General features: G+C 38.3%; 1 protein-coding gene across 12 annotated transcripts in view; it reads left to right on the top strand.

Annotated features, from left to right (window-relative positions):
• NEK1 (NIMA related kinase 1) overlaps positions 1-13665 on the top strand; it is a 53140-nt gene that overhangs the window by 30437 nt on the left and 9038 nt on the right. For 11 of the 12 annotated variants that reach the window (XM_052778892.1, XM_052778883.1, XM_052778933.1 and 8 more), the window contains 10 exons: positions 2717-2794; positions 5025-5120; positions 5646-5807; positions 7269-7334; positions 7419-7653; positions 8746-8898; positions 9524-9709; positions 10298-10409; positions 10621-10703; positions 11678-11895. In XM_052778892.1, the coding sequence (XP_052634852.1) occupies positions 2717-2794; positions 5025-5120; positions 5646-5807; positions 7269-7334; positions 7419-7653; positions 8746-8898; positions 9524-9709; positions 10298-10409; positions 10621-10703; positions 11678-11895 (1389 nt within the window). Of the gene's footprint in view, positions 1-2716; positions 2796-5024; positions 5121-5645; positions 5808-7268; positions 7335-7418; positions 7654-8745; positions 8899-9523; positions 9710-10297; positions 10410-10620; positions 10704-11677; positions 11896-13665 lie in introns of those variants that run through there. The other variant, XR_008233836.1, reaches the window with a different exon arrangement.

Genomic DNA, 13665 nt, shown 5'->3' with positions numbered 1-13665 from the left:
CTTCTTGCTGGCTGGGCATGAATGAGAAGCTGAAAAGTCCTTGACTTAGTCTAAACACTACTCAGCAACAACTGAAAGCATCAGTGTGTATCAACATTCTTCTCATACTAAATCCAAAACATAACGCTATACTAGCTACTAGAAAGAAAATTAACTCTGTCCCAGCTGAAACCAGAACACCAAAATATGTTCGTAATACAACAAAACCAAAATAATATGTTCATAAAGTAGATTCAGAACGAACACATCTTAAGGTGTCAAATGAATAGTCCAAGGCACCCTTGGAAACAATCCATTTACTTGCTTAAAAAAAGTTTCATTTGAGAGGCAATCTATGTAGTAAATACGGTCTGGAGTTTGTTTCCATTTTTTCATTAACCTCCTGTGTGATCTTGTACTCCTGTTTGTTCTTTCCCTTCCTGTCCACTTGTCTTAATAGAGTGTTTGGGTTTCCTCAAGTGTTTACCTGCTTATGTATTCACATTGTACTTTGTGATTTAAAACTATAGAAACGTTCCTGTCCCACCCCTCCGTTTAAGCACCCATATTAAGTGCTTTCGTGCATATTATGTATAGTGAGTGGACATAAAGGCAAGAGTATGCCCAGTACCATTCAGTTTCTTTGGACCACTGTCCCAGCTAAAGTATTCCATATTGCTGTAGGTTTGGGTGGTTGGTTTTTTTAATGCTAAAATATTCTAATTTTTTCTCTGTATTAGTGACTTCTTTTGAATTGTTTTTTTTTAATTTTCTTTAACCTTGATTGCATCTCACTGGCGAGACGCAGCAGAGCCAAATTCAATCCCTTGATTGAGGTGCAAAACTTCTTTAGTGCATTGAAGAGGAACCCATGCCCTTTAAATCTAACATGAATGATCCAGGGCAAAAGTTATGTATGTTTCTACCTGAGAAGACTATGCAAACTTTATAAGATGTGCTAGTGGCTAAGTCTGGCATAGGACCAACATGGGCTGTTCTTTTAAGTTTGTCTTAAAGAGCATGAGGAATATCAAGGTCTTGTATGAAGTTACTGTAGAGGCTGGTCAGTGAAGTTTATCACTAGCACTGACACATAAAATGCTAAACTGATGCACCATAAGCCCATTCTATCTTAATTGCATTTGGTGCTAATTTCACTCATAACTCTGTCTCCTCTGCTGTTTTGGACAAGCTTCAAAACTGCTGCAGTGGGACTAGTTATCTCCATATACAGCCCTATGAAATCCCACTGTGTCTCCTGAGTACCCTTAGAACACTGAGGACAGTGCTAAAATGTTACCAGTATAGAGCCATTGCTGTACTGCGCCATTTCTTTCAGTTTTTTCACTGAGCAGCTGCAACACTTCTCAAAATTAGGAGGACCCACACTCTACCTGCAGTATGGTTAACTGCAGAAATAAAGGTACTCTCCAGAAACCTTTTTTCTGGAGGCCAAGGCTGCTTGTGCTAGTAAAATCAAACAAAAGTACTGTTACTGTGACCATGACATTAACTCTCTGTATAGGTTATTAGGCGTATCAGGAAACTATCTTCCTTTCCCAGTGTCTGTACTTTACCTGGGGTAGTGTTGTATGTCCCAGAAGGTATGCCACCTACAAAGGAACAGAGAAGAGATTAATATCTTTCCAGGAAGTAGGCTTAAACTAATTTTCAGAATTCAGAGACCACGTTTAAGAGTTTTTTTTCTTGGTGACCTGCGGATGCAGACTTTCGTATGGAGGTTCACTTCTAGAGGAACACCATCTCAGACCAAATCTCTCAGATATGTCTATTTCCTTATGTTGATTAACAATTTTATATCTATCACTACTGCATAGTATCCTATTTTATATACAATAGATAGATGAATAGATGAATATATGTATTCATTCCTTTGCCTATGAAGAGTGCCAAATTATTTTTCTGAAGTTTTTCTATCTTCAGTGTTCTTTCCAGTCATCTTTTTTTCCTGTTAGTTGACTGGAGCCAAGGTGGGCATGACCTTTTTTTTATTTTCACTTAAAAAGATTACCTAAAATTCTTGATTGTGTTTTCCCAAATTATTTCTAATAATAGTCTTTTTCTTATACTGTAAGAAGCCTACTAAACAGGCCTTCTAAATCATTTATTTTAAATAAAAGGTCTGCACAAGTTGGTTATGAACAATAAAAGGCTCCTGTCAGAACCTTTTTGCATAGCTCTCAGTCTGTTCTCTAAACAGGAATATACAGAGGCTATGGAAAGAAGTAAGAGAGATTGAAAACAGAGATTTCGGAGGTAGACCTTATATATTCTTACTTGTTACCGTTTCCTCCCCACCCATTCCACCTTCTTTGGAGCACATACAGTGGAAGAGACTGGAATTCTAGAGCATCAAACCTTTCTTGTATGCTTTACCTGCAGAGCATGCAACAGTGATGAGGGGTGGCAGGTGAGAGCTCAGCATCATTAGGTCACTTCCCTTGCAACAGTAGGCACATTACTTTGTTCCTGGCTTGTAAAAGCTTCATATCTTTTAAAACTGAAAAACCTCCCCAAAATCAAACAAAAACCCCCACAAATCTCAAAGATTAAGTTCCGTCCAAGTAGACTTTACATTTGAGTGGGGAGCTACCTAGTGAAATTATGACCCATGTTAGTCATACAGTCAGTCTAAATGATCCAAGTAGTCACCTACATCACTCAGCTTTTACATACGTGAATTAGTGATAATTCTCTAAGGACTCTTACTTTGCAGAATGAAGCTGCCAGTTCTGATCGACAAGAATCAAGTGAGGAAGCAGAACTGAAACGCAAAAAGATAGAAGCACAGAAGGTAATTGTGGAGAGGGAGGGGATGTAACGTACTGTTTTCAGATTTGTTTCATATCTCATGGAGTATCTTACGTTTTGTTTTGTTATCAATAGTTTGTTCATACATCCACTACAAGAGGTTGTGGCGGGGTGACCCTGGCTGGATGCCAGGTGCCCACCAAAGCTGTTCTATCACTCCCCCTCCTCAGCTGGACAGGGGAGAGAGAATACAACAAAGGGCTCACGGGTCGAGATAGGGACAGGAGAGATCAACTCACCAATTACTGTCACAGGCAAAACAGGCTCAACTTGGGGAAAATTAACTCAATTTATTACCAATCAACCAGAGTAGGGTAATGAGAAATAAAACCAAATCTCAAAACACCTTCCCTCCACCCTTCCTTTCTTCCCCCTCCTTTCTTCCCAGGCACAACTTCACTGTGGATTCTCTACCTATCCCCCCCAGCGGCACAGGGGAACGGGGAATGGGGGTTGTGCTCAGTTAATCACACGTTATCTCTGCTGCTTCATCCTCCTCAGGGGCAGGACTCCTCACACTCTCCCCCTGCTCCAGCGTGGGGTCCCTCCCACGGGAGATAGTCCTCCATGAAATTCTCCAACGTGGGTCTTTCCCACGGGCTGCAGTTCTTCACAAACTGCTCCAGCGTGGGTCCCTTCCATGGTGTGCAGTCCTTCAGGAGCACACTGGTCCAGTGAGGGTCCCCCACGGGGTCACAAGTCCTGCCAGAAAACCTGCTCCATGGGCTCCTCTCTCCACAGATCCACAGGTCCTGCCAGGAACCTGCTCCAGCGTGGGCTTCCCACGGGGTCACAGCCTCCTTCAGGCACCCGTCTGCTCCGGCATGGGGTCCTCCCCAGGCTGCAGGTGGATAACTGCTCCACCGTGGACCTCCATGGGCTGCAGGGGGACAGCCTGCCTCACCATGGTCTTCCCCACGGGCTGCAGGGGAATCTCTGCTCCGGCGCCTGGAGCATCTCCTCCCTCTCCTTCTTCACTGACCTTGGTGTCTGCAGGGTTGTTTCTCTTACATGTTCTCACTCCTCTCTACGGCTGCCGTTTCTGTGTGCCGCACAACTTTTTTCCTTCTTAAATACGTTATCACAGAGGCGCTACCACTATCGCTGATGGGCTCAGCCTTGGCTGGCAGTGGGTCCGTCTTGGAGCCAGCTGGTATTGGCTCTGTCAGACACAGGGGAAGCTTCCAGCAGCTTCTCACTGAAGCCATGCCTGTAACCCCGCCCCGCTACCAAAACTTTGCCACACAAACCCAATACAGAGGTTTTTATTTTAACTGTATTGAGGTAACAACTCTGTTTGACTTTTTTATACAAGTAATTTTAAAATATGCTCTGGCATAGCGTGGCAAGTCAAGGATTTTTCCTATCCCTGCCTTTGAGATTTATCTCTACGCTAGCTTTAGTCCTAAAGGCAATTTGGTATAACTAAAATAGCATCTTGATACTGGAAGCGAAAGGAAGATGTACCTTAAATAACAGCAGCTTTATTTTAGTTAAAAGAATAAAGGAAGGCAAAACTCCTTACATGTGCTGACAGGGGCTATGTGTGGATTGGAAGGTGAGCTATATACCCCTGTGATGAAGTACATTTAAAGCAAATGTGTTTCACAGAAATCCAGTGTTTGATTGGAACTTTATTCCATGCAGTGTTCTTGTATCAATAACTATTTCTACCATACGATACATAGAAAGTATTACTCTATCTATTCTATGATTTTTTTTTTCCCCATCATCTGCAAAGAGCAGCGTAAAAACAAGCTAACCTTATGCCTAGCCTTAAAACTAGAGGTAAAACAGCAACTGAAACTTTTTGTGTTTATGTTGAGTAAGTTTGTAAAGTTTAAACCAGATATTTAATATTTTGTGATTAATGCATTTGGCTTCAAAACTAATTTTAAGTAGAGATTCTAATTTTACGTTACGCTGTTTAAGGTTACTATGTACACTAAAAATATAACCATGCAAATCAAGAACTGTAATTAAATTTTGAGGAGTTGCCATTATTTTCAACATAGAAGACCAGTTATTATACTTGTGTGGTGATTTTGATTGTCAGTGGAGTCCTCCCTTCACAGTCTATACAGTAATAAGTGAGAGAAGGGACAATGAAGTAATTCAGGCATGTTTCTTTTTAAAATGTTCAATGGAATGGGGTACTAATGCTTTTTATGATTTTTAAGTTGGTCTTTTTTTGCTTTGTTTGTTTACTATAGGCCCAAGCAAATGCTCGAGCTGCAGTTCTGAAAGAACAGTTAGAGCGAAAGAGAAAGGAAGCATATGAAAGAGAGAAAAGAGCCTGGGAAGAACACGTAAGAAAATAAATCTGTTACACACAGTCAAAGTATGTAGTGCCGTATCTTTGTATAACTAAAATTCTATACTGTGATTTTTCAAGCTTAATTAGTTTTCTGCAACTGAGGAGGGCATCTGTCAGTCAGAATTCCCTCATTAGAAGCCTCATCTTAGGTATACTTGAATGAAGAATTTAGTTCAAGAATTTAAGAACATCAAACCCAAGAATCATTAGGATCACCTCAATATTTCATTAAAGATCTGTAACTTATCAAAGTGTACTTAATCTTCTTTTGCTTCTGTGTGCTGTGGAGTGACAAGTCCAACTAGTAATAGTTTGCTACAAAAAGCAGGATGTTGTGAAGCCGGTAAACTGAAAATAGTTCACATGTGCAGTTGGTAGTTGTCTTTTGTATGAAAACGTGTGGTGTTATTGTCCTTTTCTAAGGTTTACATGAGCCTATTTGATAATACTGTGTTTAGTGTGCAAAGTCTCAAAGTTAATTTGTTGATTTACATTTTTTTTAATTCAATCTATACAGCTGATAGCGAAAGGGGTAAAGGATCCTAATGTGGGAGCTACAGAACAGAGTCCTGTGCATGGGCTAGAAGAGCTTGGAGCAGCTCTTCCTAAGCCACAAGTTCCAGTGAAACCTGGTACACCAGTCATCTCCATGACTTCTGCTTTGAAGGAAGTGGGTGTGGTAGGTACTTTTACTAAAAGGGTAAAATTAATGGGAACCCCTCCCCCCACCCCACCCCCCCAAACCAAAACCAAACTGATTTGAAAAAGAAATTTTAGAAGAATGTGTAGATTAAGTAGAAAAAAATCATTAAGGATACTTGTTGCTTCTAATTAGGGAAAGGAAAATAAAAAAGAAATAAAAATGTAAGAAGAAACCAAAACTTGGAAGCTGTTGAAATACATCTGTACACTGAAACTCAAATTCAGTCAGTTTTGAACAAAATGGTTTATGATGAACTCTAGGCTGCAATTTCAGTTTTGATCAAGGTGGAGCTTGTAACCTGGTGGAAGTGAGAATATAAATTTTGAATGATAGGACTATTTTATATTAATTCTTGTTTTCAGTGAGTTTGAAAGTATGTGCTGAATATAACAGAGAGTATAAAGTTTAAGAGACTTAATCTGGTAGTTTTGTCTCTTCTTCTTGTCTAAAACAGTATTAGAGGCTTCCTAATTTCTATTTTCTGTGATCTTGGGTCCTGATATTGTAAGTGCTTACACATTTACCTCAACTACCACCATTTGATTTAAGTAACAATTGTGAAACTGAGCATACAAGTGTATCGTTGTACAATTTGAGGTTTTTAACACAATCTGTGTTAATTTGGATGCTAACTTCTGTGGTTTTACCTAAGCTGTTTCTAGATTTCAGTGTAGTGTGGGATTACATACTGTATACAGCCCTGAAGGCTATGACTATGGGAATATAGTGAAACTTAGGGCTAAATAGTGTATATAAAATGTAATACACTGAAAGATGTCAGTTGATAGCTGGGAAAATAAACAAATCGTGTTTTGACAAATACTTAAATCATTAGCACATTTTTTCCATGTGGATAGTTTGTCTTATAGTAATGCAGGATGGTGACTATAACTGACTAAAAATTAGCACACAGAGCAATTGGAATCGGAGAAGACAAGCCTTGTACGCAAAGGTTCTAAGTTCTACATTTTTGCCTTCAATTTTTAGTTTGATTATTTTACATATCACTAAAGCTGTCTCTTCTCTATTCTGCTCTTCTTTATGGGTTCTCCTTGACTCTGTCCTTGCCACTTTTTTTGTTCTTTTATAGAATTACTCATTTCTAGCATTGGAATTTGGTGGCGTTTTGCTGTAGAGGTCATATCTAGCTTTATCTCTACATGTTTCATGGTCTGAATTTTCACTTGTCTGCTTAAACTGAGTCTGATTCATTTGCTCACCACTTTCAGATAGTGAACAGTTCAAAGACAGAAGCTGCCCTTGAAATTCTGTCTTTGGGAAGCCCCACAAAACCAGAAGTATCATATGTTCTGTTTCAGTCTATCTGCAGTTGTCAATGAAAAGGTTTTAGAGGTGACTTTTCGCTATTATATCTGTTAATATTCTCAAGTTTTTTTTTTTCTTCTACATTGTATTTCATGCTTCTCCGACTTAAAGGATGAAAATGTAACTGCTATCCAGGAAGCTGAGGAGGAAATAAAAAAGCCAGATTTTGCAACGCAAGTATGTCAAATTGTATTCAGTTTCATTTAGTTTTCTTTTAAGAAAGGTACTATTTTAAGTGATATATGTTGGCCCTTATTTCAGAATAAACGAGAAATACTGAGAAGATTAAATCAAAATCTTAAAGCTCAAGAAGATGAGAAAGGGAAAAAGGAGTGTAAAAATATCTCTGAATCAGCTGGGTCTGAAGATGGTAAGGAACAACACGAAGGTGACCATCCACTTCTAGGAGATCGCAAAAAATGGGAATCTGGGGCATCTGAGTTGGTAGTTCCTCTAGCTCAGTTATCAATGGAAGATTCTCTCTCTGGAACAGACCGTAAGTACTTTTTTTTGTCACCATGATATTAGTAAATCAGTTTACCATGTGTAGTGTCTGGTTTTTTTAAAGCAAGTACTCTTTATTATTATTATTGTCTTGTTATCAGTTGCATGTCATCTGCTTCTAAAAAAACAGGTGGTTATGTACTCCCTTGGATAAGGATTAAGGCACAGGCTGAGTAATTAAATGGCCTGCAGAAGATTCAACAAATAATTTCCTAATTTCAACAAATAGTTACCTAATTAAATGCATGGTTACTTTCTTCAAGCTGTCTTTGTGTCTTTTAAAAAGGCACTAATTTGACAGAAGGAATAAAAAGCACTTAAGATACATGAAAGTTTCTTATTTAACATCAAAACCCTTTTATGTTATAAGTGGAACAAGAAAAACTGAACAATAAAAACTCAGATCTGTTACTTTTATTGTGCCCTTCTTAGCTTTTCTTCTTTTTTTAAATCAAGCCTGTCTTTGCAAATTTTCTATCTGCCTTCTCTGGTCTTTTGGGCAGAAGACCTTTTTCCTGGTTTCAGTGTCTTATTAAGGGTCTGTTTCACACTGTAGAAGTAAATAATCGTTGAGAATGTGACAGACTTACTTCATAGCTTAGTAGTTTTACATGGCTAGGATGTTAGAAGATCAAGAAACTTCTTTTGCTCTATTCTTCCTTGTTGCTTTTATCCTCTGTTTTCCTTGGCGGGAGAAATAACAGAAACATATGTCAAAGGATAGCAGGACAAGAGACTTTATAGTTTCCCATTTCAGGTAAAGCTAAGACCGTCTCATGCCAGTTTTAAACATTTTTCATACTGTTTTCTTTTGGAGTGCCTGAATTGCTGAAAAGATCTGCTGCTGCTATTAAGTTGCAGATGCTAACTGGCATTGAGTAACTCCTGTCATCAAATAGAACTGGCAGAAGAAAAACGCTAGGCTTTTGAGCACAGTGTTTAGGTTGTCTGACTTGGGGTGAGGTGACATGAGTTCTGACTTTGTAGTTTTTAGTTTTGTGGAGGTTGTTTGTTTATTATAGATAAAGTGAACAAAAGTTTCTAATTTCTGAAAGTTTCTATATTTATGTTTGTATCCCAACAGGTCAAACTCTGGGGGAAGTAATTAGGTTAGATATTGGTGAACCCCACAGGAAAGTCTGGGGCAAAAGCCCTACTGATTCAGTCCTGAAGATCCTAGGAGAAGCAGAGTTGCAGCTGCAAACCGACTTACTTGAGGAACTAGATGTAATAAATGGTAAGCATAGCTGGTGTAGGAAGTGCCAGATTGCCAGTTTGTCTATTTGGAACAATTTTGAAGCTATAGAAGCATATTTTATCATCACTCTTATTTTCTACTTCTGGGTGTTGCCTCAGTTCTAAATGTCAGCACAAGCTGGTACTGGAAGACACCAACATTTTTCAAACTCATTGAAGTGGTAAGAAAGTAAGAAGGACGTGCTGAAAGGGAAGGATCTTCATTTTGTTGAAAAGTCCTGGACTTAGCTTACTGATAGAAACAAGTCTGTTTTTTAAAAGGATGTCATCAACTGAATATTGTATTAGATAGGTGCTATAACCTTCTTGTTAGCAGTAGATTTTTTTTTTCTGGTCAACTCCTGCTTTTTGTCCTTTCCAAGGACAAAAGGACTTATGTTTATTCCAAGTATAAACTTGTACTAATAATAATATAGCAAGTCAAATTCAAATTTTAATATTTCTAGATTTCCTCTTCATAATAGTTATAATAACAGCATGCAAACTTTTCTATTCTGTTTTCCTTTAAAGAAACAAAAATTCTAGACTTACCTTGTAGTCACATTGTAGTTTATTATCAAACTGTGTTAAAGCACTGTTTAAATAATAGAATAATTTTGTGTTAGGTACTGCAGAACTTCTTGAAGGAGATCATCGGTCCTCATCAGAGGAGAAGGAAGTGAAAGCTTTTCCTACTGTTGGAGCTCAGTCTTCAGTACCAGTTGGTGTCACAGAGTCTGACATGACTGTACCAGAAGAATCTCAAAGAGCTGGACTTACCCAGGTGCAGAGCAAGCCTACTATGCTGAATGGTAAGTCATTTCATTAGTAATTCCAATTACAATCTGTTTTCCAATTCAATGAGGGAAGTAACGATCCTGTATACTTTTATATCTTCCCATAAGTAATGCGCAGTTTTTTATTAACACCTTTTAGGTAGGACCAAGTGCTTTCTATGCCTGTGTTGTAATTTGAATCACTAATGTATTTTGTAAATCTCCAGAAACCTTTTTTGTTTGCTTATGAAAAACTCTAGAATACAAATGGAATTCTAAAGTGCTTCAGACTTTTTGCTGCTGTTGTTGGGGGTTTTTTTATTTGTTTCTCTCCATAAATTGTGCTGGAATCTTTTCCTCTATATGATGCCAGCACCCTGCTGACGTGGGGGAATATTACTGAGGTTTTTAGAACACACAATTTGTTGGAACTTTAAGATACTTTTCTTGTATCAGAAAAAAACTTTTAGTGCTGGGGTTACAAAACTTCAGTTGGTTCTGCAAAATGCAGAAAATTACTAAAGCTGAAGGATTTAAGTGTAATCTTAAGATGTATAGACTGTCCTGTCTTTTTGTTTGGTTGGGATTCATTTTTAATGAGGTATATGACTTTATTAATTTTAGAACCTGATGATTTGGAAGCAGAGATGTTGGAAGAAACAGAAGATAAAAAGCACCAGAGTAAGGAATTTCCCATCACTGTTAATGAAGTGTGGGTAAAAGAGAAGGAGGATAGGTAAGTACTCTCTTCTTCTGATCCCTCTCTCTCCAGTTCAAACAACTAGCTTTAACTGAGTAGGATTTAGATACATCAGTTAAAATGTTAAGCTTAGCTAAAGCTTCATTCCTTGTCTGCCGTGTTAGTTTTACTGCACTTAGTGACTTTTTCAGTAGACTAATGACTATTTTTGCATGGTGTTTCCCCTGGATGTGGTATTTTATAATAGGGCACAACATGACAGAAGAAATGAGGCAGCTTCTGAGAAACTAGCACTTGACAAGGTGCCACCACAAAAGGAAGCTCCAGAAGGTCAGTCAAAGTCTCTTGTTTGTTGTAGCTGGCAGTATGGAGTACTTGAACCATCCCTTCTTACTTCTTCACTAACCCCAAAAGAGCAGGTTTTCTATTTTCACTTTCTTTTTTAGTTCATACTTCTAAAAAGCAAATTTCTGATGGATTAGGAAGACAAATTGTGGGTGTTACTTTTGCCACTTTGGAAGAAAACATTTAACAACAAAGCTATGCTATGTAGAGGTGAACAGGGCAGTGGCCCACACTGATACTTAAAAGCGAATATCAAGTTTCTGAATGTTACAACCTTTTAAAACGATTATTTAAAACATTATAAAATCTGATTGTTTACTTAATAAAAGTGTTGCTTTGTTTATAGACATCTCAAATTAATATTGAGCTGCAGCTTCGATAATAAAATGTTTTAAGCAGCTGCTAATGATAATCTTTTATCTTTATTGCATAGAAGAGTTTCTTGCTCTTGGAAGTCTTTGAAGTAACTTCAGAAGGTCTGCATGTTTTACAGTGGAATAGAAAATACATTGTCAATACTGTCAAGTATCATTGGTGATACTATTGCATCTATTTATGGGTGGCTTATGCAAACTGGGGGGGGGGGGGGTCCAGTGTTTGGGTGAATTATGTTGAGGTAGCTTTGAAGAAAGCTAGTATAAGGGAAGAAGCAACAGATGAAAATGGATGACACCATAATTTCAGGCATGGACTAGATAATGAGGAACTAGAAGGCATGAGAAGAGAACAGGCAATAGCTGAGGGCTGTATGTTCTCAAAAAGTTAAAATGGGAGAATTTCTCATTATAATGTATTTACTTAAATAATCCAAAGAGATTTTAATACTTTTACAGTGCTATCTATTTTCCCCTTTAATTTTACAACAGAAATTAGTTATTCACTTTAGTTACCTTTTGCTTAAGAGCTTGGGGTTTTTAATCTATTTACATTTGTAACAGACTTTTTTTTTAACACATCAGAAACTTGTTCCAGTGACTCTCTGCAACCTGAACCCTTATTTCAGAGGGTAATACAGCCCACAGCTGTACCAACAGCCTCACCAGTTCTGTCAGCTCAGTCATCACAGGAAGAGCCTTTTGTACCTCGTTCACGTTCCATATCACCAGCGAAAAATAAAGGCAAAAGTTCATTGTTGATTGGACTTTCTACAGGGCTTTTTGATGCAAACGACCCAAAGGCAAGTTTAAAAAACTAAAAAGGAATACTTGTTTTTCTATAGTGATATTATTCTGTTTTCTTACTGAGGCTGAATGAGGCCAGAACAGATGGCACAACTGTTTCAGCAGGTGTTTGTATTTGTCTAGCCGTGTCTGCCCTGCAGTATGACTGCACTGTGTTCACTGTATCAGCAGGACTTGCGCAGCAGTGAGAGTCTCTGGTTTCACCATTCAGCATTCTATGTCTGGGTGTTTGTGGAGGAATGCCACCGCTTCTCTGAGACATAACTGAGGGAGTTCATAAGGAAATTCCTAACTTCCCCTATCTGCTTTCTCCCTTTTCTGCAGTTTTTCAGACTTATCACTACCTTGCCATCATAAATATAAATACTGAACAGATCAGCAAAAGGTATCTTGCCATTTCTGGCAACCAAGTGACTGGGTTTTTTTCCTGTAGGATTTAACCAGCTAGCACAGGTTCTGGCTGTGAAGCAGGAAGACTGAAGAAGAGTGAATGGAACTAACTGCTTGCTTGAAGGCATTTACTGACCAGCTGCATAGGGTTGAGTGGCAGCTTACAGTCTGTAAAATGAGCATAGGATGGTGGAACTTTGTTTTGATATGAATTTAAAATATTTTAATAATAGTTATGGAACTAGTAGATGAAACAGACTTCTTAAATTACGTGCAACACTTGCCTGGGTTCTAAAGTGGAAAGTGCGTAAAAGAGTAGCTGCTTTTTGGAGAAACAATGGTGGCAAGGGTTCTCTGGAAACTTGCACACCTGCACTGCATTCAGTCAATGTGTAGTAAAGGATTTCCTAGGTAGTGGAATGCCAGATAAGGAAGAATGTTTCTTCTTTTGACTCCCAGCCTTTTTTTTGTGAGTGCATGAAAGAAGTTGCAGTATTGATGAATAATTGAATATTGAATAATATCTATTTGTTGATGCATTGCTAGGAAGCATAGTGTCAGGGATAGTGCTATTTGCATCTGTGGGAAGATGAGGCTTCTTGACAAGCTTGCATCTGTTTTCACAGATCCATATATTCACATAAATGGATTTATGACTCTAATTTTGATTCCTCAAGAGTTAGTCTATCACTAACTTCCCTAGTTTATGAAGCTGTTTATCTGGCAGTTGGACAATGATTACATAAAAGCTAACTTGTGAGTAGGGGCAAGATGAACATTCTTTGTACCCTTATCAGATTTAGGAAGTAATGGATATGCTTTATAATGAAGTTCTTCAGTGTATCAATATGAATGGCTTCAGTATGTCACTTGTTACTGCATATTTGGTGTGCATTTTGGCCATAAGTGTTTGTCACAGAATTGTTAATGCAGTATCGGATGAGCTCTACATAATAGCAGAGAGCTTGCAGAAAAGCGACAGATGTGTTGTTGCTCTCTTTCATTAAGTCTGCTGCAGCAGTAACAACAAATTCCCTTTCCTCATTTGGTTGCAATAAGAGGACGTTCAGTACTTCTTTGCAGCATCTGCAAATGTAACTTTCTGGAATTTCCCATATACCTCTGCTGCAGCTCTTACCTAGAAACTAAGGAAACCTTTAGCAGGGAGCAGGGCAGACAGAGTTAGTGTCCTATCTGTATGCAGGTCTGTATGCTAACAGAAGTAGGCTAATAGGAAAAGAAGCATTTTTCAAAATATGGGGTACTCAGTCTTCTAATTGTTCCTTCACTTTGGTAGTAGTGGTCAAAAAGGGTGCGTTTATTCCTTTGATGGCAATAATATTCTGGCCGTGTGCTGACAGAGATTTGATATTTGA

Source organism: Harpia harpyja, chromosome 2 (assembly GCF_026419915.1).
Source record: "Harpia harpyja isolate bHarHar1 chromosome 2, bHarHar1 primary haplotype, whole genome shotgun sequence".
NCBI classification, from domain to species: domain Eukaryota; kingdom Metazoa; phylum Chordata; class Aves; order Accipitriformes; family Accipitridae; genus Harpia; species Harpia harpyja.
The sequence above is the reverse complement of the archived record's forward strand: the minus strand, read 5'-3'. Positions and strand labels throughout refer to the sequence as shown.